Source organism: Zosterops lateralis, assembly GCF_965231275.1.
Source record: "Zosterops lateralis genome assembly, chromosome: 8".
Classification (NCBI taxonomy): Eukaryota; Metazoa; Chordata; class Aves; order Passeriformes; family Zosteropidae; genus Zosterops; species Zosterops lateralis.
Window position 1 is genome coordinate 15003901 of NC_139768.1, and position 21108 is coordinate 15025008.

At 55.7% G+C, this 21108-nt stretch overlaps 1 protein-coding gene across 1 annotated transcript; it reads left to right on the forward strand.

The window, feature by feature from the left end:
• Positions 1-12882: 12882 nt before the first annotated feature.
• On the forward strand, positions 12883-20736 carry FGF8 (fibroblast growth factor 8; the record flags this gene model as incomplete). Its single annotated transcript, XM_083866816.1, has 5 exons — positions 12883-12914; positions 12999-13035; positions 15077-15257; positions 19460-19566; positions 20449-20736. The coding sequence occupies 5 exons, from the start codon at positions 12883-12885 to the stop codon at positions 20734-20736; spliced, it is 645 nt and encodes a 214-aa protein (XP_083722942.1).
• Positions 20737-21108: the final 372 nt, after the last annotated feature.

Sequence of the window (21108 nt, forward strand, 5' to 3'; positions counted from 1 at the left end):
TCTTACACTCAATAAAGATCTCTCAGGCATCAGGTCTGAAGAAAGGTCACTGCTGGCTGGCTGGTTCTTCCCATGCACACTTCAGTGGGGCAAGTTTGAGCTGTGACCTTTGCTGAGTTGTGTCCCCTCATGCCTGGGAAGCTGGAGAGAGTTTGATCCTTTCTGCACTTCAGCAAGGTGGCATTTCTCACCCATGATGGCTGGTTCTGCCCTTCAGTGTTTCTGTGGTGGTTTGTCTGCAGTCAGTCTTGCATTCTCGGCCCATGTCAATGCCCATCCCAGTCCTCCTTGTCTGACACTGGACATTGTTGTCCTTGAGAAGCTCCATGGACTGTTCTGCCCTGGAACGGTGAGTTTCTCAGTAGCCTGGACTCATGTAGGAAATCCAGGGTGGATCCTCAGCTCAGGCTCCTTTCTAGATCTTGTTTTCTTCCTCTGGAACCTTGTAGTTCCTTTGCACTTACCCAGTGTTTTCTTCCAGCCCCAAATACCTTGCTTAGCTGTCAGAGCAAGGCTTCAGAGCCCCTTGCAACAAAGGGAAAAGGACTGAAGAGAAGCTGGCTCTGGGGAGATCCTTCTGTGGCATTTCAGTACTTAAAGGGAGTTTGTAACCAATATGGGGACATGTTTTAGCAGGGCCTGTTGAGGTAGGACAAGGGGTAATAATTTTAAACAAAAAGGTTCGATTTAAATTGAATATAAGGAAGAAAGGCTTTTGCAGTGAGGGTGGTGAAACACTGGCACAGGTTGCCCGGGGAGGTGGTAGGTGCCCCATCCCTGAAAATATTCAAGATCAGGTTGAACAGAGCTCTGAGCAACTTAATCTAGTTAAAAGACGCCCCTGTCCATGGTAGACGGGCTAGACTAGATGGCCTTTAAAAGCCCCTTCCAACCCCCAAAATTCCATCACTCTTAAGACCGCTGGCATCCCAACCCTGGGGAACGTGACCTCAGCTGCCTGGGGGGCACCAGCGGGGAAAGGCGGCTCGGGGGAGCCGAATCCCCTGTTTGGTGCACGGTCCCTGCAGCAGCGCGGGGGAGGATGCGGGGGGCTGGGGGAGGCGCAGGGGAGGATGCAGGGGGCTGGGAGAGGCGCGGGGAGGATGCGGGGGGCTGGGGGAGGATGCGGGGGGCCGGCAGAGGCGCGGGGGAGGATGCGGGGGGCTGGGGGAGGATGCAGGGGGCCGGCAGAGGCGCGGGGGAGGATGCGGGGGGCTGGGGGAGGATGCAGGGGGCTGGGGGAGGATGCAGGGGGCTGGGGGAGGATGCGGGGGGCTGGGGGAGGATGCAGGGGGCTGGGGGAGGCGCGGGGAGGATGCGGGGGGCTGGGGGAGGATGCAGGGGGCTGGGAGAGGCGCGGGGAGGATGCGGGGGGCTGGGGGAGGATGTGGGGGGCTGGCAGAGGCGCGGGGGGGAGGATGCGGGGGGCTGGGGGAGGATGCGGGGGGCTGGGGGAGGATGCAGGGGGCTGGGGGAGGATGCAGGGGGCTGGGGGAGGATGCAGGGGGCTGGGGGAGGATGCGGGGGGCTGGGGGAGGATGCAGGGGGCTGGGGGAGGCGCGGGGAGGATGCGGGGGGCTGGGGGAGGATGCAGGGGGCTGGGAGAGGCGCGGGGAGGATGCGGGGGGCTGGGGGAGGATGTGGGGGGCTGGCAGAGGCGCGGGGGGGAGGATGCGGGGGGCTGGGGGAGGATGCAGGGGGCTGGGGGAGGATGCAGGGGGCCGGCAGAGGCGCGGGGGCCAGTGCGGCACCGCCAGGGGGCAGGCGGGCTCTGCGGCCGGACCGGGCACCGGGACCCGCCGCTCTCCCCCGCCTGCCGCCCGCGGGGCAAAGGGCATCCCCATCCCTCCCTGCTGCTCCTTTCCTGGAGAGGCTGGCAGGGGTCCTGTCCCCCGGGAAGGTGCGGTGCCCCCGCGCTGTCCCGTGTGCCCGGGGCTGGCGCTCTGTGCCCACAGGCGGGGTCAGGTCTCTCGGCAATTCCCGTTGCCCCGGGAAGTTCGTAAGAGGGTTTTGTAAGAGTTTCGAAGCGGGACATTCCTGCGGCTGAGCTGGATGAAGGGAGGCAGTAGCATCCTCCCTGTGGGGCAGAGGATATTTGAGAGGTGTTGGCGGGCACCAGTGCCCTGTGCTGATGGTGCAGGAAAGGAGTCCTGGGCTTTGGATGGAGCCGTGGCTGGGACAGTGCTGGGACAGAGCCCAGCCCCTGCCCGGGCTGGAGCCCCAGCACCTTGCACATTTCCCTGGCTGTGTGCTCCTGGAAGGGGTCAGGGATAATCTGTCTGCCAGACCTTGACTGTGCTTGTGCTCTGTGGAATTGCAGCTAGACTCCAGGGAAACAAGAGCCAGCAGACCATTTTTAACAAGGTGCTCTTGGAAGGGAGAGTTGGGGGAGGCAGCTGGTTCCAAGTCTGGGGTGGAGTGATGAGTGGAGGGAAAGAGCACTGCTCACTCCTGGAAGGGTGATACTGTTGCTTCACACAGGATGGAAGAGGCTGTGCCAGCTGATGAGAAGGAGCATTTGGCCTCTTCAACAGTAAAAGGAGATTATTTCAGGCTGCTGGTGTCCCTCAGGGTGTCTAGGTAGCTGGAACAGAGACAGGCAGGACTGACCTGGCAGGGGGCAAAGGTGGCACCATGGGGGACATGAGGATGGTAGCTGGAGGCTTGAGGAGACAAAGCTTGTGCACCCCCCTGTAGGACCAGCTCAGCTCGAGATCTTGTCACGAGTGCTGGCTGTAGGGCAATGCTGGGTGCCTCAACACAGAGGGAGCAATAGAGGGGCTGGGGGGTGTTGCTACTGCCAAGCCCCTTTCTAAGTGACTTTGGGAGCTTTGCTTTCTGCTCCCCAGCAATGTCACAGCCTTGATGTGCTCAGCTTGGGGAGAGGGAGATAAATGCTGAAATGTCAGGAGGCTGGGAGGGGGAAGCGCTCACACAGCACTTAATGGGGAAGGATGGGATTACAGGGGTCACGCTAGGTGAGCAGCTTCCTTCGTGGAGCTGATGGTATCAAAGCAGGTGCCCCCGGCTGCAAATACCTTGGGCAAACAAACAGGGCTGTCTAAGAGCAGGTGGGCTTGGGCATGGCCGGGCTGGGGGATACTCAGTGGTGGTGGGGGGCAGGAGGCTTTCTGTGCACAGGGAGTGATGTGTGGGGCTCCTGGTGTGAGGGCTGCCATAGGGTGAGGAGGTAATCGAGTTGTTGTGTTTTATGTACATACATGAGCTCCCCGTGCTGGAGGTACATGTAAGGGTGTGGAGCCCATCACTCCCAACAGGGGGTGGAGGTGCCAGCACCTGGGGAGCCAAATGATCCCCCAGTCCAGGTAATGGCTCAAGGATTGCTCTGGGGTTTGTTTTGCTCTGAGATCCCACCCTCTGCTGCTCCAGGGCTCTGCATGCTGATACAGCTGGTGATGGATCCCTCCCTGCTCTGACAGCAGTGGGTAACCCTGCCCCTGACTGAGCCATGCAGCAGAGAAACAGGGCTGTAGTGGAGCTTAATGTGGACCTCATCATGCATGAGCACTGTGGCTGTGCACCCATGGTGCCACACACCCCACAGCCCTCCCAAACCAGCCTGCTGCTCCTGGTGAGAGGCTTGGGCTGCTCGCTGCAGGGCCTGGCTCAGGTGCAGCCTCACTGCTTGGGGCTTGGCTGCCTCCTCCCGCTGGGTGGCTGGGCCAGGCCAGCAGTTCCCAGAGGGTGCTCTGATTTCAGAGGTCAGGTTTGAGTTGCTTTTTCAGGGATGGAGGAGCAGGATGGGAAACTGCTCTGCTGAGCATGGCCAGGAAGTGGTTTTCCTTGTGATGCCCCAGAGGGTCATGCCACATCAGTGTTCTGGCTGGGTTTCAACTCTTACGTGGCTTAGACCGTGGCCCCAGGGCAGCTGAGGAGCACAGCTGTGACTGTGCTGTAGGTGGGGCTGGTCCCCTGCTCCATGAGCTCCCTGTTGCTGGTTCCCACGCTGATCCAGGGTAAAGCTCTTTTTCTCTGAGTCTTGGCTTCCTAGGCTTCGGAGGAAGCAAGGGAGACACCTCAGGAGATGCAGCATCCCATTATCCTGGAGTTCAGCGGCTCTGCGAGGTGGGCAGAGAGCCGTGTGACACCTTGGTGGCAGCAGGAGCCAGAAAAAGGGCCAGCAGAGCCACCTTTAGCTGGGACTACCCCGATGGTGGGTGTGATGAGTGTCCTGTTCTCTAAAGTCTTAGCTGACTGTGCCATCCCTGTTCCATCCTGCTGGGAACTGGGCACAGGCACCTCTGCTTTTTCCTCAGGGAGCCATCAGGGCAGGGCAGGCCCTGGTAGAGCTGAGCTGTGGGGAGATTGCAACCAATGGAGGCAGCAGTAGGGTCAGTAATTCCCATCCTCTTCCCGTCAATATGCCTTGCAAAGGGAAATGGTGCTGATACACTGTGTAGGAATGACCTTCTCTGCTGGAAAAGCTGAAGCTCAGGTCTGGGGTCATCTCCTTCATGCTGGTGCTCAGACATGTACTGGGTCCTTCTCAGGCTGCCTCAAGTTTATTGAGAGCTTGAGTGTGTGGCTGTTCACCCACAGATGGTTTTCTGGAAGGAGAAGTTCCTCCAGCTCCCAGTTCCACAGCAGATGTCTGGATTCACATCCTGACACAGGAGTTTACTTATGCCTGGGGTGGTGGCAGGCTGTGATAATGTGGCTGCTTGTGGTGTGAATTTGTATCCCCAGTGCCACAGTGCTGCCCAGAATGCAAAAGGGGGCTGTTTCCATGAAGGTGCTGCTGTGGCAGCTGTGGGTTTTTGTTCTGCAGTAAGGGCACAGCTGGAGAAGCACGGGATAATGTTGGAGCAGGGATTGTGTAGGTTTAAATTCACAGACACTCAGACACATAAAGCAGGTGCTAAAAGTGAATATGTTTGGGCCGTGACAGAGAGCTGGCCCAAGACAGCCTGGGTTGAGGCTCCCTGCAGCTGTCCCACACTGTCCCCTCCTGAGCCCCCCACACAGCCACCTCACATCAGGGCAGTGTTGGCAGCTCTGTGCTCAGCACTGGCAGCCGAGATACCCGGAGGTCACAGGTGTCCTGCCCTCCGACCCCTTAGAGGTGCAAATCTAATCACTCTGCTCTGGGCTGTCCCTGACACTGGCAGAACTGTCACTACTGGCCACACGTCCCTGCCAGGCTGGTGGCATCCAGGGGATCAGGGCCTGCATGGAGCATATGGGCCATGTCCCAAGGGGATTTAGGATCTCAGAGTTACTCTCTCAGGGATGTCAGTGGCAGAGCCCTAGGCTGGATGGGCATGATTTCTCTTCTGTGGTATCCTTGCTGGTGATGTCTCTGCACAGCGCCTGTGGGACACCTCACACTACTCCATACCTGTAATTCTTGCTCCTCTGACAGGCTCTTAGCTAGGGAAAGACCCCCGAGCTGCAGTGCATGAGGTTTTTGGGGCTGGATAAGAAGGGTTGTTGCTGATGGGCTGAGTAGAGCATGAGGAGAGGAGACAGGGACTTTGTCTGTGGCAGGTCTGTTCTGCTAGACCTCCTGATGCTCAGCTCACAGAGGAAGGCAGCATAGTCTAGCAATGGGGCTTGGCCTTTGGGAGGTAGGATTTTGGCTCCTGGGGAAAAAAAATGGAAGTAGAATATTTGGAGAGCTCTCAAACCCCATCTGAATTCCTTGGACATCTGTACCTATGCCTAGGCTGACTCCCTGCAGCCCTGACCCATCCCTGCACATCCTGGAGAGTGTCTGCAGCATGGTGGCAGCTTGGGTTGTGCATGCCATGGCCACACTCCAGGTTGGCATGAAGTCCCCTATCACAGCTGGTACTGGGGAGAAACCAGTTACAGGCTGTCTCCAGACTCTGGCTGTTTTGCCTTTGACCATATGTTCCCCACCTTCCCAGAACACACAGAGGTCTGCAGGGCTGCACAGAGACCAGGCATGGCCTGGGCATGGAAGCTGGCAAGGGGCACAGTTCTGTGCCAGTCCCCATCCCAGCATGGGAAGATTAAGAGCTGGGCAGGAGGGCTAACAGGGGGTTTGGGGTGGCTCCATGGCATGGTGGTCCACAGAAAGGTGGGGGGGCTGCAGCCAAGCCTGGACAGCAGCAAGTACCACATGTGTCCACCTCAACACTCCTTTGGGGTTCATTCCCACTGGCCCTGCTGTCTCTTTTTGTAGCCCCAGCTCTCGCAGGGCCTTGTGGGGTGCCCCAGGGCCAGGGTCAGGATGAGCTGTGGCTCTGCTGAGCTGGGATGTCAAAGGGGCCATAACCCTGGTGTTTTGCAAACTCCTGGGGTCAGCAGTTCAGCTGCCACTGACACAGAGGCCCAGAGACACACACGGGCATTTTGGGTGGATGCTGTAAGCAAACAAACGAAGGTAGAGTTACAGCTGACATACAGCCCCCCCTGGGCCATGCTGTTGGTTTTAGGCTTAACCCCACTGCGGGCTGGGCACAGAAGTCCTCTTCCTAAGAGGACCCAAACCAAGTCAAATTGCCTGATGGGGCTGGCTGGGAACTGAGATGAGAAAGTAGCAATGTTTTGCATCTCGGTCTCAGCTATTAGTAATCCTGAAGGAGCCACAGACCCCATCCCACAGACAGGACAGTGACACCTGGCATTGAGTGATGGCTCCCACCTTCCTGGGTGGCCAGTGGAGCCCCTGCCTACCCAGCCTGGCTTTGACCCCGCCCCCCCCCCCTTTTCCAGTGCTGCCTGATGGTGTGTGGCTGGAGACCCCAGCTTGGGCTGGAGCTGTGATGCTGGGGAAGTTGTGCCAGCCAGGAATGTCTTGGGACCAGGTTCTCGAGGTGCTGTTTGGTCTGTACAAGAAGGGTCAGGAATGGAGTGGAGCTCCCCAAGTGCCATGAGCACACATATTCTCATCCACATGTCTGTGGGTCACACCCCTTCCCCATGTATGTGTCATGGCCATTCCTGCTTGTTTGCTGACCCCTCTTTGATGCAGAGCAGAATTGCACAAAAATACTCAGCCTTGGGTTTAAATCATGTAGGATTGGAGATGTCACCTTCTCCCTGAGCTGATCCCATGTGAACTCCCTCACTGGGATCCTTTGGTCTTTGTTTCTGGCTTGCCTAGCTCAAGGACTCTGTTGGACCTGTTCCTGAGCTGGGTAGCTGCAGAGTCATCCCAGTTCTCTCTCCTTGTATGGGGCCTGAGCAGGTCTCCCCTTCAGTGCCCTCCACAAGGCTCTTGGCCTTGCTCAACTCTGCCAGATCATGACCCATGTGCCTGGCTCACCCCATGTGCTGGGTGGGGATGCCAGAGGTGAGAATAGTACCTTGAAAATGTCCTCAACAGAGCCAAATGCAAGGGATGCTTAACACCATTGGAAAATCTGTGTGTGTGTTCATGGACTGTCCTGGATGACAGGATCATCTCCTGCTCTGCCTGGAAGCCAGGAGTGAAGCTGCCACATGCTGAGCCACCCAGGCTGCCCCTGCTATGCTGGCAGCCCTGCTGTTGTGAGTGGTGAGCTCTCCTCCACACCACCCAGCCTGGATGGAAAGCAGAGCCCAGCTTTGTCTTCTCTGATCTGCAAGAGCAGTGCTGCCTGGGAGCCAGCACGTGGCCACTGGAGGATGGTGAAGCCAATATTGACACCTGCAATTCCAGGAGCACAGACTGAAATTATGGAAGCAAAGTTGTGTTTCTGGAAAGCTGCTGGGCAGGAGGGACAGGAGGTGGTGAAGGGCAGAGGAGTCAGCCTGATTCCTTGAAATTAATCTGTGAGAGCAGGCTGCTGGAGAGTGACCAGAGAGGGCCACATCATCCAGTTTGGTCCTGCACTGGGGTGGGCACAGCTCCAAGAGGCTGTGACCAGAACACAGGGGTAGTCTCCTGGGCTGGTGTTCCCACTACCCACAAAACATGCCTCAGTCTTGTTGCTAGTAATTGAATAGAGAGAAGAATTAATTGTGAGTGGGCTGTGTCTCCCCTCCCTGCTCCTCGTTTGCCCTGGGGCTGTCTTGGTGCTGTGGGTAGTGAAGACAAGGTCATTCCCATGTAACACATCCCAATGGGGTTTCACCAAGTTCCTTCCCTTTGGAGGGTGGGAGCAGGTTAATGGTGAGCAGTGGGACTGCCCCAGGCTGCTCTGTGCTGCTCAGCCATGGAGGAGCTGCTGTTGCCTCTGAAACGCCCCATTAAAGCCACAGTGAAGGATCAGCAGGCAGGGCTGGGGGCACTGGGCTGCAGGGCTGGGAAGGGTGAGGGTGGAGTGGGCTAGTATCCCTCTGGCTTTTCTGGGAAGCCTCCGTGTCTTTATTTTGGGGTGCAAAAAGTTGGTTTATGGCCAAACACCCTCCAGGCATGGCTGTAAAATATTACAGGATTCTGGGTTTTGTGCATTTTGGCTCTTCTTCATGCGGCGTTGGAGCACAGAGAGGTGCTCAGGTGTTGGGCAGTGCTTCCTGCACTTCAGTGTCCTCATTTCTGTGGGCCCCAGCCTATGGCTAACCCTCAACCCTGCTGCCTGCACTCTCTGTCCCCTTTTGCAGTCCCCAGGCAACTGCTCTGCAGAATGTCCAAGCCCTCTGCACCTGTAGAGAGGAGCTCTCCTCACCCTCTGGCTGGCTCAGTGTTGCTATGTGCTGCTGCAGGTACTGCTCCCCTCCATCAGTCGGGATTAGCGCTGTGGTCTTGTCTATGTCTCTGCCTGGTAGGGAACTGTGCCTGTTGGCCTCTCTCTGTGAGTAACAGCAACGTCCTGGTTGCTTCTCCACCTGATAGTTCCACCTGAAAGGGGTATTCAAGGCAAAACTCCTGTGGGTGTTTTGCTGGCTTCCCCTCACTCCAAATTCTCCTAGACTCCTCTTATGATATGAACTCCTAGTTTGCTAGGAGCCCTTGTCTCCATTCAGCCCAGTTTGGACTGCTTGCCCCTAAAGCTGTTGGTTGGTGTTGTTTTTCTTGTCTCTGCTTTTCTGAAATAAGGGATGCTAGTGGCAGGCTTCAGGCTGATGCTCCTTGCTGGCTTTGATCTTCCGTGGGGAACAGGAGCTGACACCGCTGTTTGTCATCCTGTGCAAGGAAAGGGGTGTATGTGAACCATTTCTGATGTGAACTGGGGTAGACAGGGATGGTAAAAAAGCAGGCAGGAAGTTGGACGTGGATGTGCTAAGGAAGATCCTGGGAGAGAGAAAGGATGGTGTTGGGGTGGCCCTGGATTGTGGGGGTGCCATGCTGAGTGTCACAAGGGGAATAGGAAGAGCTTCCTTCAGCACCTGCTGCTCTCTCTCCAGTCTCTGCTGCACAGTGGCACAGACCCCTCCCAGAGTCTCCCAGTCCCTCACCTGCTGCCCCTTCTATCCCAAATCCTCTCCTGATTTGCTTCCTGTCTTATCTCAGTCTAGGCTGCTCCGGGAGCCTCCACACTTCCCAGCTGCCAGGAGGCTCTGTGTGGGGTGAAGGAGGTGGGCAAAGTTTGAGAGCAAGCCTGGATCCCAGCCAGGCTGAGACTGATTCCTCTGTGTCCTGGTTCCTCTGTCAGCTCCTGCTTCTTGGTACTGTAGCCCTGTGGCTGCACCTTGATACCCTCAGCTTTGTGGAAAAGGGGATGGGAGGGCTGCAGCTCACATCTCTGCTGCTAATGCTTCATCTGCAGCATTTAACATCCCTGGTGGTCCCAGTTCTGCAGACCAGAGCAGTGGAGCAGTGGGGCAGCTGGACAAGATCTGATGGGACCATGCTGGTAAGCCTCTTCCAGGGATCACAGCCCAAAGGCTGGTGGAGCACTGGAGGCAAAACAGGTCCCCAAGTCTTTCTGCCACAAGGGGCTTTCTTCCACCATCTCCACAGCAGTTTGGCCTGAGGCCCAGTGGGTCTCAGGAGCACAGGGATGGAGTTTCTCTTCTCCCCAGGAGAGCCAGACAAGCCATTTAGCCTCAGTGCCTGGGGATGGAGGGGACCCTCACCCTGTAGACCAGAGGGCTTATCTCAGATGGCCTGTGAAGGAGCTGACAGGCTGGCAGATTTCCCTTGTGCTGCCTGCCACAGGAGAGAGCCTACCCAAAAAGGTTTTTTACTTAAAAACAAAAGGGGGTAGGGGGTGTCACTTTTGATGCAAACACAGGTGGGCTGGGAAGCACCAAGGGAAGAAGGCAAATGCCTCTGTGCAGGCACCCATCTTCCCTCTGATGAGCAGATTGTGGCCATGATTCAAGGCAGCAGCAGAGGTGGGGTGAGCCTAGGCAGCTGTGATACTGCCTGTCCCTGGCTGCTGTCACCAACCTGCTTGTTTCTTTTCCCTTCCCAAAAGTGGGGTGGGATGGGGGCTGTGGAGGCTTTGGCTGTAGGCCTGCGGATGGCTGACAGGAGCGCCGTCTGTCATCCACTGTCAGGCAAAGTGTGGCCACCCCTGGGTGATCCCACACTGGCTTGGTTTTACAGCCATGAGTGGCACTTGAGCCTGTTTGCTGAGGGCAGGGGGCACACGGGACTGTCAGCTTGCAGCTGCCTCTGACCCCGTACAGGACACCATAAATCTCCCAATTTAAGGCAGTCTGGGCTGTTCTGGAAATGGTGCTATTGAGTAGACGGGGGTGTGCACGGCAACCTGCGCCTGCCTGATCCTATATCCACCAGGGATAAAGTGGAGGTGGCCACTGGAGAAGGAGAGCAGCATATGGGAAATAGACTAAATTCCTTGAATTTTTTTATATATAAAAAAGTAAGGATTGTCTGAATTTAGAGCATCAGGAGTGTCTAGTGTTTCCTGCTCTGGTTTTGCCTGGTTTTCCTTAGGCAGTGCAGAGAGGTGAATAGGAGGAACCACCTCACCTGTGCTGTGTTACATCAGCTGTTCACACAGCTCAACCTGGAGGATTTTTCTCCTGACCATGGGCTGTACTGATGAGCTGAGTGCGTGAATTTGTTGTGCCCTTGGAAACCAGCTCCTGCTTCTGCTGAGCACCTTCAGTGCTTGTCCTGCCTGTTCCTGTGGTCCTCCTAAGTGCCTCCAGTTAAATGCAGGCTTGGCCCAAGACTTCTTCCTACACATAGGAAACCCCTCAGAAACATCTTTTTGCCCCCCCCCCAAAAAATAAATTAACAAGTAGTTGAATTTTGGAGTAATTTTGGCCAGCACAAGGCAGTTGCTCATCCTGCACTGTTCTGGGTTTGTTAACACTCGTGCAGGTAGTGGGGTCAGCCCAGGCTCTCCTGCCTGCCTGCAGCGCCCCTCAGCAGTGAGGATGCTGAGCAAGATCAGGTGAGAACCCTGGGAGATCCATCCCCAGAAGTAACAGCAGGCAAAGTTTTGGGGTGACACATTGTGAAGTGGGGAGGGGTGTTAGTGCACTTGTTTCTAGGGCTGTGGGGTGCCTGAGCAAGGGGTTAGGGGCACAAGCTGGGATGTGGGAGAGAGAGAACTGTCCTGTGGCTGCAGCCAGTGTGATTGTGTGGCGAGGCAGAGGGTTGTATCTTGTGGGTAAGGATAAGCAAAGCAAAGCGTGAGTAGCTGTGCCGGGCTTGCTGAGTGTGTGAGGGGTGCAAGGAGAAGGAGAGGACCTCACGGGAAAGGCTGCACACATGTCCCAGCTGTGAAAGGGACCGTGTGCAGCCCGTGTGTGTGAGGGCTGCGTGCAGGGATGTGCGTGTGCAGGAGGGCTGCACAGGCGTGTGCGGGGCTGTGTGTGTGTGCGGGCGGGCCGTGCACACGTGTGTGTGTGTGTGTGTGTGGGTGTGCTGGTGCGGCGGGGCAGCCGCCGCGCTGTCACTCAGGGGCGGCTGACAGGAGCTGCCTCTCCAGCGGCGGCAGATAGCGCTGATTGCTGATTCGAGGAAGCAAAATAGCAATTGTAATTATGGGCTCTGATAAGATAAAGGAGGGCGCGGGGAGCGCGGGGACCGGCAGCGGGGCACGGCCGGCAAATTAGCAGCTGTCACTCAGAGCCGAGCAGGCGGCGCCGGCCCCGGCCCCGGCCAGGTACCGGCCCCGGGGGCCGCCCGCCGCAGCCCCGCCGCAGCCCCCGCCCCGGTGCGCAACAGGTGGCGGGGCCGGGAGGGCCGGGGCTCGCCGGAACAATGCAGCCCTCGGCGGCCCTGCCCGGGCTGCGGGGCTGAGCCCCGTCCCGCCGCCGCCGCCCGGCCCCATGGCCCCGCAGCCCCGGCCCTGAGGGCGCCCGCTCGCTCCGCAAGGTAAGCGCCCGGCGGGGATGCTCGCGAGGAAAGCGGGGGTGTCCCGCTCCCCACCCCGGCTGCGGAATTTGGTCGGCTTCACTCCTTCTCGAAACTCCGGCCCCCTCCATCCCCCTCCACCGGTAATCCTTTTAATGTCTGGCACGTCCCGGGAGGGCTCGCCCGCCCGCTCCCAATCCACAACGCGCCCGCGGAGCGGCGAACCCCAGCGGGGGGAACCGCGTCCCCGACCCACCCTCCGAGCCCTTAAACCGCGTTTTACGGATGGGGAAACTGAGGCACGGGGTGGGGAGGCAGTCCCGCCGACGACTGGCCGCGGAGCCCGGCCCTTAGGGCAGCCCCAGCCCCGGCGACACCTGGCCCGGCGCTCGCTGCGCTCCGGCAGGTACCGCCGGGGCCGGGAGGGGAGCGGGGTCCGCCTGGGCTTCTCCCTCGGCGGGGCCGCGCCCGCCCCCGCGCTGGGGTCGCGGGTCGGCTTCGCCTCCCGAGGAGGCGGCGGGGCCCGGAGCGGGGCGGGGGGCTGCTCCCCGCGGCAGAGCGCCCCGGGGGCTGAGCGGGCGGTGGGGCCGCCGGGCCTTTCCCTCTATAGCCGCTTGTGCCCTCTTTTCTTTGGGGCGAGGACGTGCCGGCAGGGCGAGAGGAGCCGAGGAGCTGAGCCAGCGCCGCGCCCCAGGGGCGCTCCCCGCCGCCGCCCGGCCCCGGGCCCCCGGCCCCGCATCGGCGCCGCGATGGACCCCTGCTCTTCGCTCTTCAGCTACGTGTGAGTACCGGCAGCCCCAGCCCTCCCGCCCCGCGCCCGCAGCCCCCTCGGCTTACGCCTCTCTCCCGCTTTTCCCCCTCCCAGGTTAATGCACTTGTTCGTCCTCTGCCTGCAAGCCCAGGTAAGTGCCCGCCGGGCTGCCCGGCTTTGTTCGCCCGCGGGGATGGGGCTGCCCCGCCGCCGAGCGGCTCGGCAGGGAGGGAGACAGGGAACAGGAGCAGTTTGAAACCCGGGAGACTAAAGTTGCCTGGTTGTAAAAAGCCGGAGCCGAGGGGCACCCTACCTTTCTTGGGACGCAAGATAAGGTGCGGGGGACTCCGGCTGCGAGGCAGGGAGTACCGGGATTTCAAGGAAATACACAGGGTTATTTTAAAGTAGGTTTAATTCCTGTCCCCCCGATCTCTGATTGCACTGTGGATACCCTCATCCCTCTGCTCCGTTTTTTGCCTTTTTCCTCCTATATTGCTTCATCCAAAAAAGTAAAGCAGAATTAAAAAGAGGACAAGAAACCCTGTAAAAGCCTTAGTGAAAAGCGCAGGTTTTGATTCAGCTTTTAAAAGTGTCAGATTTTAGCACCGCTGGTTTGTATCGGCAGAGACAGGAGTGACATGAATAGATTAAACATCCCGGGCAGAGCTTGTGCAACACCCGCACACCAGCGGGAACGCGGCGCTGGGAGCGGTGCGCCTCCAAACCCCTGTGAAGCCCCCCCTGCCCCCTGAGATCACAGGTGCAGAAGCTTTGTTTAAAATGCCCTTTATGCTACTTTTAAAAATAATTGTTATTTTCCTGGAAGCTTGGGGGGGAAAAAAAATGGAGTTTCCAGCTGAAAAGTGAAGGGAGCAGAGCACTGGGATTGTGCAGTTGTATAAAAACATAGCTGTAATATTTTGGAGAATGAGATGGAGACCAAATAGCAGCATGGCTAATGACCTCTCCTCCACATGGTACCCTCATCAGAGCTGGGGAGAGAATCCTGCTGCATTATCCAAAACCCGTCTATAGGAAACACACATGCACAGGCAGAAGCAGAGGGAGAGAGATGACATTGTCAAGGGGAGATATCTCTATAAAGCTGGCTTTGGGAGAGCAGCGGCTTTTGCTTTTATTGTGGTTTTCTGTTGTTGTTTAAGACAGGAGGAAATCTTCCCATTTGACGTGGGGGTGGTGGGGGGTAGCCCCAGCCTTCTGATGTTGAAAGGAGCGATCTCCTAACATTTGCTCAGAATACATCTTTATAAATGTCAGGGAGCAGCGAAACTTTCCAGACTTAAAAGAGGGATTTGAGACGAGGGGGGAAAAAGATTTCTGTGCCAGCTTGCGAGCCAGGGCTGAGGGGGGAGCAGGTTTGGCCGCTCATGAAAATCATTTAAAGCCCGGGAGCAGCAGTGTCGGGTCTGGAGGGGATGGGCTCAGCTGTGGCTCCGGGACTAAAGGGCTTCATGTGCTGGGGATGTGCCGGCACCAAACAGCTGACTGGGGATAGGGGCTGTGTTTGCTCGGGTAGCGTGTTGATATCCTTGGGTGGTTATACCACTAAATAGCTGCACTGGGGTATGGTTTTCTTGTAATTCTTATGCCTCATAGTTCTACCATCTCTGTGGACTGTGTGTTTGAAGTACTTAATAAGTGTGGGGTACTTGGGAGCAAATAAAGAGCCAGAGACCCAGAGGCAGGCAGCTGTTGAAACTGTTGGGATGTGTGCCCAGGGCAGCTGGAGTAGTAGTATGCTCCTGCAGAGGTGAGAGAGGTGTGGGATGAAAGCATCAGCCCTTTGAGAGGGCACCATAGTGCCATCCTGCATGTCCAGCTCCCAGCCTTGATGCCAATCTCAAGGTACCCCAGTCCCAGTCAGGACCCACTGAATCCTGGAGGGACCTCTGGTGTCCCCAAGCTCTGTTCTACTCCCGAGCTACCCACACCTCTGCTTAGGGCACGTCTGGAGAGGGCACAGTTCTGTATAGGGCTCTGGTCACTGTGTCCCCGAGTTTAATGCTCCTTCTCCTGGAGGGATTTGGTGGCACAGGAGGCACCGCCGCGGTCCTGGCTCCTGGCCTCCCCGCAAAGCCCAGCTGGAGGCTGGCAATCTCGGCTCAGCCCATTTGCCCCGCTGAGGAGTAGAGATTATAATGGTGTGTTGTATATTTTTTAATTTCCTAAAGGTAACTGTTCAGTCCCCACCTAATTTTACACAGCATGTGAGGGAGCAGAGCCTGGTGACAGATCAGCTCAGCCGGCGGCTTGTCCGTACCTACCAGCTGTACAGCCGGACCAGCGGGAAACATGTGCAGATCTTGGACAACAAGAAAATCAATGCGATGGCAGAGGATGGGGATGTGCACGGTAAGGACACGCGATGTGGGCAGGCGAGGGGGGAGCTGGGGAGGTGTTCGCAGCCCAGCGTGGCGATTGATGATTTCCGTCCTGTTTGTTAGCCAGAAATCGTTAAAATTGTTCGGCTTGTGGGGGCTTGTAAAAGGAGAACATAGGGGTCAGTAATCAGCAGCTGTGTGATTCAAGGTGAGGGCAGGTTCCCTGTGCCAAGGGAGAGGACCTGTTCTTGAAGGATAGGCTCTGCTTCCTTCCTTTTAATTCTTGGTTTACACCTGACTCAGAGGGCTTGGGGCTGTGGCATCCTGAGCATCATCAGACATTTCATCCCGGCTCTTTGCAAGGATGGGAATCCCTGAGACTTCCTTTTGAAACAGTAATGGAAAGTAAATTTGAAAAAGAAGAGACAGAGAGGAGAAAGGGGAAATTACTGCTTTGGAAGCCTTCCCTGAACCAGGATTGTCTAAAGTGGCATTTTCCTGTCCCATCTCTTCCTTCTCAAAACAAATCCTGAGCAGAGGGTCAGCGAGGCAGTCAGCCGCAGGCAAAGATGCTGCGGCGTCTCCAGGGACAAAGCAGGGACTCTGCAAGCGTGAGAGCCTGTGCTCTGCCACGGCCCCTCTGCATCACCCTGGCACCCCCTCCCCAAAACCTCCACCCTCTCTGGGGCAAGGGGACCGGTCCCTCTGCTGGGGACTCCTGAAGCCCAAATACTTTGATTGTGTGAGTTACTGACATGTTGAGATGGTCAAACACGGCACAGGGGTCAGTGGGGCCAGCGAGCCCTGGCACTGCTGTGGGGCCGGCTGTGGGGGGCCTGATCCTGCACCCAGGGCAGGGAAGTGCCTGTGTGTTGTACATAGGTATCACAACTGTTTTTCTTTGGTGTTAGCTGCAATTTCCCTTACTTGCTTGGTTAGATTAGTAGAAACAATTTTTTTTTTTACCGTTGTGCTTTTTGGGGGCTTTTTCTTCATTTTGCTTTGGCTGAAAATTTCACGCTGGACATTATCAGTATAAGCACAGCGCAGGTTCCATGTGATGTTGCATACATCCAGAATTAATCTTGCAAATGAATTGTTCCCATCCTGGAGCAGCTCTAGCTTGAGAGGGCAGTAGCTAATTTCTGAAGTAAAAAAAAAGAAAATCCCATCTTGTTTTAGACATCTAATGCCTGGATTTTAAAAAACAGTTGCTGCATATTTAAATAACAACCAGGTTTAAATACGGCCAGAGGGAGGGGACTGGTGGTGGCTTGAAAAACTCTATTAAAATGTAATAAAAAAAGGTTAAGCATTTGAAGAGCTAAGGAGGAAAATGAAGACTGATCTAAACCAGAAAGAGAACAAGCAGTTTTTCAGATGTAAAGTTTTAAAAGAGTTGCAAGTCTGTAAATGTTAAAATAGAGGTTCAGGATTGTTCTGTATGAATCTCTAGGGAGGCCCCCATGTCTGGAAGAACTATTAAAACGCTTCTTACTTTCACCTTTTTTAACATTTCCTGAATACTTTCTCCTCTTCGCAGTCCAGTTGGGGGATCAAGTGTGTCTCGCTGCATTTTTTCAGCATTTACGTAGCCACTTTCCCTTCAAAGTTTGAGCATGAAACATAATTTTACTGGGATAAATCTGTCACTTAAATGAAAGAATAGAGTTGAAAATGTTAAGTCTCCCCCCTCCCCAAAAGAAGGAGAGAAAAAAAAAGGACTCCCCCCAAATGTTATTTAGAAATCCAGTTTTGCAGCAAAAATTCCCCCTCCTTAAGCCCTTCTTTCTGCTTTTCTTTTTTTTTTTTTGGTCTCATTTTTGGGGGTGGATGTGTAAAAGGGGTTGATTTATTTTTGCTGATGACCCCTTTCCCCACGCTGACATTTTTACAGCCGACTTAACATTGAGTCTGGCGTTTTCAGTTATTTGTCTTAATTGTCAATATTTGATTGACTTTTTTTAATTCTAAGGGAAGGCGGGTGGCCGGTGCAGCCCAGCTTGTCCCTCCCAAGCTGTCCCTGCCACCAAAAAACCACTGCCAGCTGCAGCTTGGACTCGACCCCACAAGTGGCTGGAGACACCAGCACAGCTCTCTGCCCACTTGCTGGCTGTTTTTCTGTGCCCAGGATTTTCTGTTGCTTGGGGCTGGAGTTTCCAGGGTTCACAAGTTGCCTGCAAGGGTCTAGGGGTGCAAGTCCCTGGGGCCAGGTTGTCTTCATCCTCTGTGGGTAAGGGGGCTGGAGTGACACATGGGCTGGGCTCGTGCAGGGCAGCAAACCCGTCTGGTGGCTGTAAATCACAGCTGCCCTTTGGGGAAAAAAATAAAAAAGAGAAAAGTCCAAAAGAGAAGCAATGTGCATCTTTAAAGCAGGGTTTTGTACTCACTGGGGCCAAGGCATCCCCACTCCCTCCCTCTTTCCTTCTTCATCCCTCCCTCCCTCCCTCCCTCCCTCCTGCTCTTTCTATCTCTCAGAGAGAAAAATCAATTCTCCTCAAACCTTTTACTGACTCCAAGATCAATTCCACCCCTTTCCCCAATATAGATAAAAAGGGAGTCACAGTCTCAGGGCTTTGTTTGCAGAGTGCCATCGCTCCCGTGGGTGATTTTGGGGATGCCAGGTGCTTGTCAGGCTCTGGGCATTGATCATCACACCCTGGAATTTGCTCTACCCAAATTTCTTGTCTCCGAGTTCAATCTGTGCCTGCCTAGGAGTAGGGGGATGTGAGTGCATGGTAGCTTGGGGACAAGAGATGCTGCAGGGTGATATTGACAAGAGGGGATGCCTGCATGCACATCAAGCTTGGCCTACCTAACAGCACCAAATGAGCTGGTTCCAGCACTGCCTGCTTGCTGTCCCCACCCTTGGTGCCATTAACCTCAGCAGCATCCATCCTAAGAGGGATGTAGGGTTGAGGCACTGCAGAGACAGAAAGACGATTTGCCCCTAGCCCAGAGTGTGATTTAGGCTCACTTTAGCTTGTGTGTGCACCTACAGCCTCCTTCTGCAGTTCAAAGCATCCTTCTGCAGAGCCTCCTACTCCGGAGCCACATCACTGCCCTCACTGGTGCTCGCTGGAGGCTGGGCATCCTGGGGTAGAGATGTGCAAGCTGCAGTGAACTGCAATCCTGAGAAACTGAGCAGCCCTTGTGCAGGGATCAGAGAGGATAAATAAGGCATCAATGGACTTACACTCTTATTATGGGTTTAAGCTCAGAACCTTTGTGGCCTGTCCTCTAATTGCCTTGTTGGATAGTGCTTACAGTACTATGTGCTGATGCTGGACAAGAGGTGATGGGATAGTCACAGCTGGCTTTTCAGCATCATGGGAAATTCTTTGGTGCTTGGAATAGCACAGAACTTTTGAGGTGCAAACAGGTAGCCACAATCCCAATCGAGGCTTTCTCTGGGGACAGCAGCTGCAGGATGGGGGAAGAAAGATGTCCTGTCCCCATCCTCCCCCTTCCCTGGGGATGGATGGGCTTTGGGGCTTGAGTTCCCAGGGTGAAGGCAGTGAGGGAAGGTGACAGGTCTATTTATAGGCGGCCCATCGACCCAGCGATTTGCATAGCTCCTTCGGAAGTCGATCGATGCCTCCATTAAAAAACTGAGACCAAATCAATACGCCCTCTCGACTCGTGCAAAGGTGAAAGGCATTAAAAGGGTAGCTGTACCCTTTACGCCTCCCCTGCCAGCTGCAAAGTCACTGCTCCTCCTGCAGCCCTGGCCTGGCAGAGGGACACGGAGCAATGTCCCCTGGGCTGAGGACAGCTGGCAGCACACTGTGCACTTCCAGAAGGTGCCTGTCTGGTTCTTGCCCACAGGCACACCTAGACTTGCCTCAGTTTGCAGAGCTGCTGCCTTGTTCTCTGCCAACTAGTGTGTGCCCTGCTCACTGCCCTGCCTCCATCTGGGACACCTCTGTGGCACCTCAGCCACTGATCTCTGTGGAGCTGGATAAAACAGCTACTTCCCATCCGGCACAGCTTAAGGTGGCAAAGGGACATGCCCAAGGTCATGCAGGGACATAGGAGCAAGTTAAAGGTGGGGGGAACAGGCTGTATCTTAACCTCATGTGCTGATTTTAGGGCTCTCTGGTCCAGTTGCCAGAGATGATGTGCCTGCAGTGCCCAGCATCAGGGTGCATTGCTGGGGTCTCCACACCTGTGCCAGCCCTATCCCACAGCCCCTGTGACCTCCTTCCCTCTCTCCCCTGCTCCTCTCCCCAGCCAAGCTCATCGTGGAGACAGACACCTTTGGGAGCCGCGTGCGTATCAAGGGGGCAGCCACAGGTTTCTACATCTGCATGAACAAGAAGGGGAAGCTGATTGGCAAGGTAGGGTGCGAGGGTGTGGGCAAGGCAGGGAACTGCTGGGGACGTGGAGCAGGGACTGCCAGGAGTAGAGCTCTGCCTTTTGGGGGCAGGGGGACAAACCATCCTGCAGCCTGAGGGGGAGTAAGAGAGGTGGGCGGGTGCCGTGTGGGGCACATTCCTTCTATCTCTCCGAACAAATAGGCGGATTGCTGGTCTATTCTCCACGATTACATGGTACAAGTGCCAGGAATGTTAAGATGCTCCATGGGGCTGGCCCCAAGGCCAGACTGCACCACCCGCTGGTTTGTCAAGCAGCTTCTGTGCCTTGATGCCCCTTCCTGTGGCGGCAGGGCTGGACATGCAAAATCCCTCCAGAACAGTGATTATCTGCAAGGATTTTCCATGGCAGCTGCTTCCTGGGGGCTGCTGTATGTGAGCCTCTCACTAGTCCTGCTACTGCCCCTATTGGGGGAGCTCCCCCCACCACCTGACTGGACATTGTCACCACTGACCTCATGTTGCTTCTCCTGCCACTCAATGGTCCTCGATGCCCCTCCTATATTAAAGACCCCAGGGGGACAGGATGGGTGGGTGAATTGGGATGAAGAGTTTGCTTATGGCTATATCCAGGCACAGATGGAGGCAAAAGTTACCTTATGGATGTGGTGGAAGTTAAGGCTGGGACCAGCTCCACTGGTACACGAGCAGTGTTTGTGTCATGATGCCTGCTCCCTGTGGCTTGTTAAGGAAAAGCACATTTTGGGCAATTCTGACTTGTGGGAGAAGTGAACCTTTGGTTGCCCACAAGCTCTGCCACAGCAGTCAGTCCAGTGTGGGGCAGTGAGAAGCAGTCCTCTGAGCAAATGCCCATTGCTTAAATCGCTGCTCCTGTCCCCTCCTCAGAGCAACGGCAAAGGCAAGGACTGTGTCTTCACGGAGATTGTACTGGAGAACAACTATACGGCGCTGCAGAACGCCAAGTACGAGGGCTGGTACATGGCCTTCACCCGCAAGGGCCGCCCGCGCAAGGGCTCCAAGACACGGCAGCACCAGCGTGAGGTGCATTTCATGAAGAGGCTTCCCAAGGGCCACCAGACCACCGAGCCCCACAGGCGCTTCGAGTTCCTCAACTACCCCTTCAACCGGAGGAGTAAAAGGACTAGAAACTCCAGCTCCAGAGCGGGACCTTGACGTGCCTGCCCCTGCCCCCTCTGCCTGCATCTCTCCTGGAGGATGCTGCTCTGAGCTTGGTGGACTATGTGTAGAGACTTTCCCATATGGGTATTAAACAAAAAAAAAAAAGGGAGGGGGGAGGATAAAAAAATTACCTGCTCTAGTTGTTGGTACATTTGGGGGGGTGTTTGGTTTTTACAAAAAAAAAAAAAAAAGAAAAAAAAAGAGGAAAAACATGAGAGAGACTCTATTTTTGTACTCCAGCTTTAAAAGTAATGAAACATTCAAAGACTGGTGAAGGGAGAAGAGCCCTTCACTTAGAAATGTTCTAGTCTGTTTGGGGTCGCGCTTTATTTTGTAATTTTTTTTGTAGCTCTAGGGGGAAAGGAG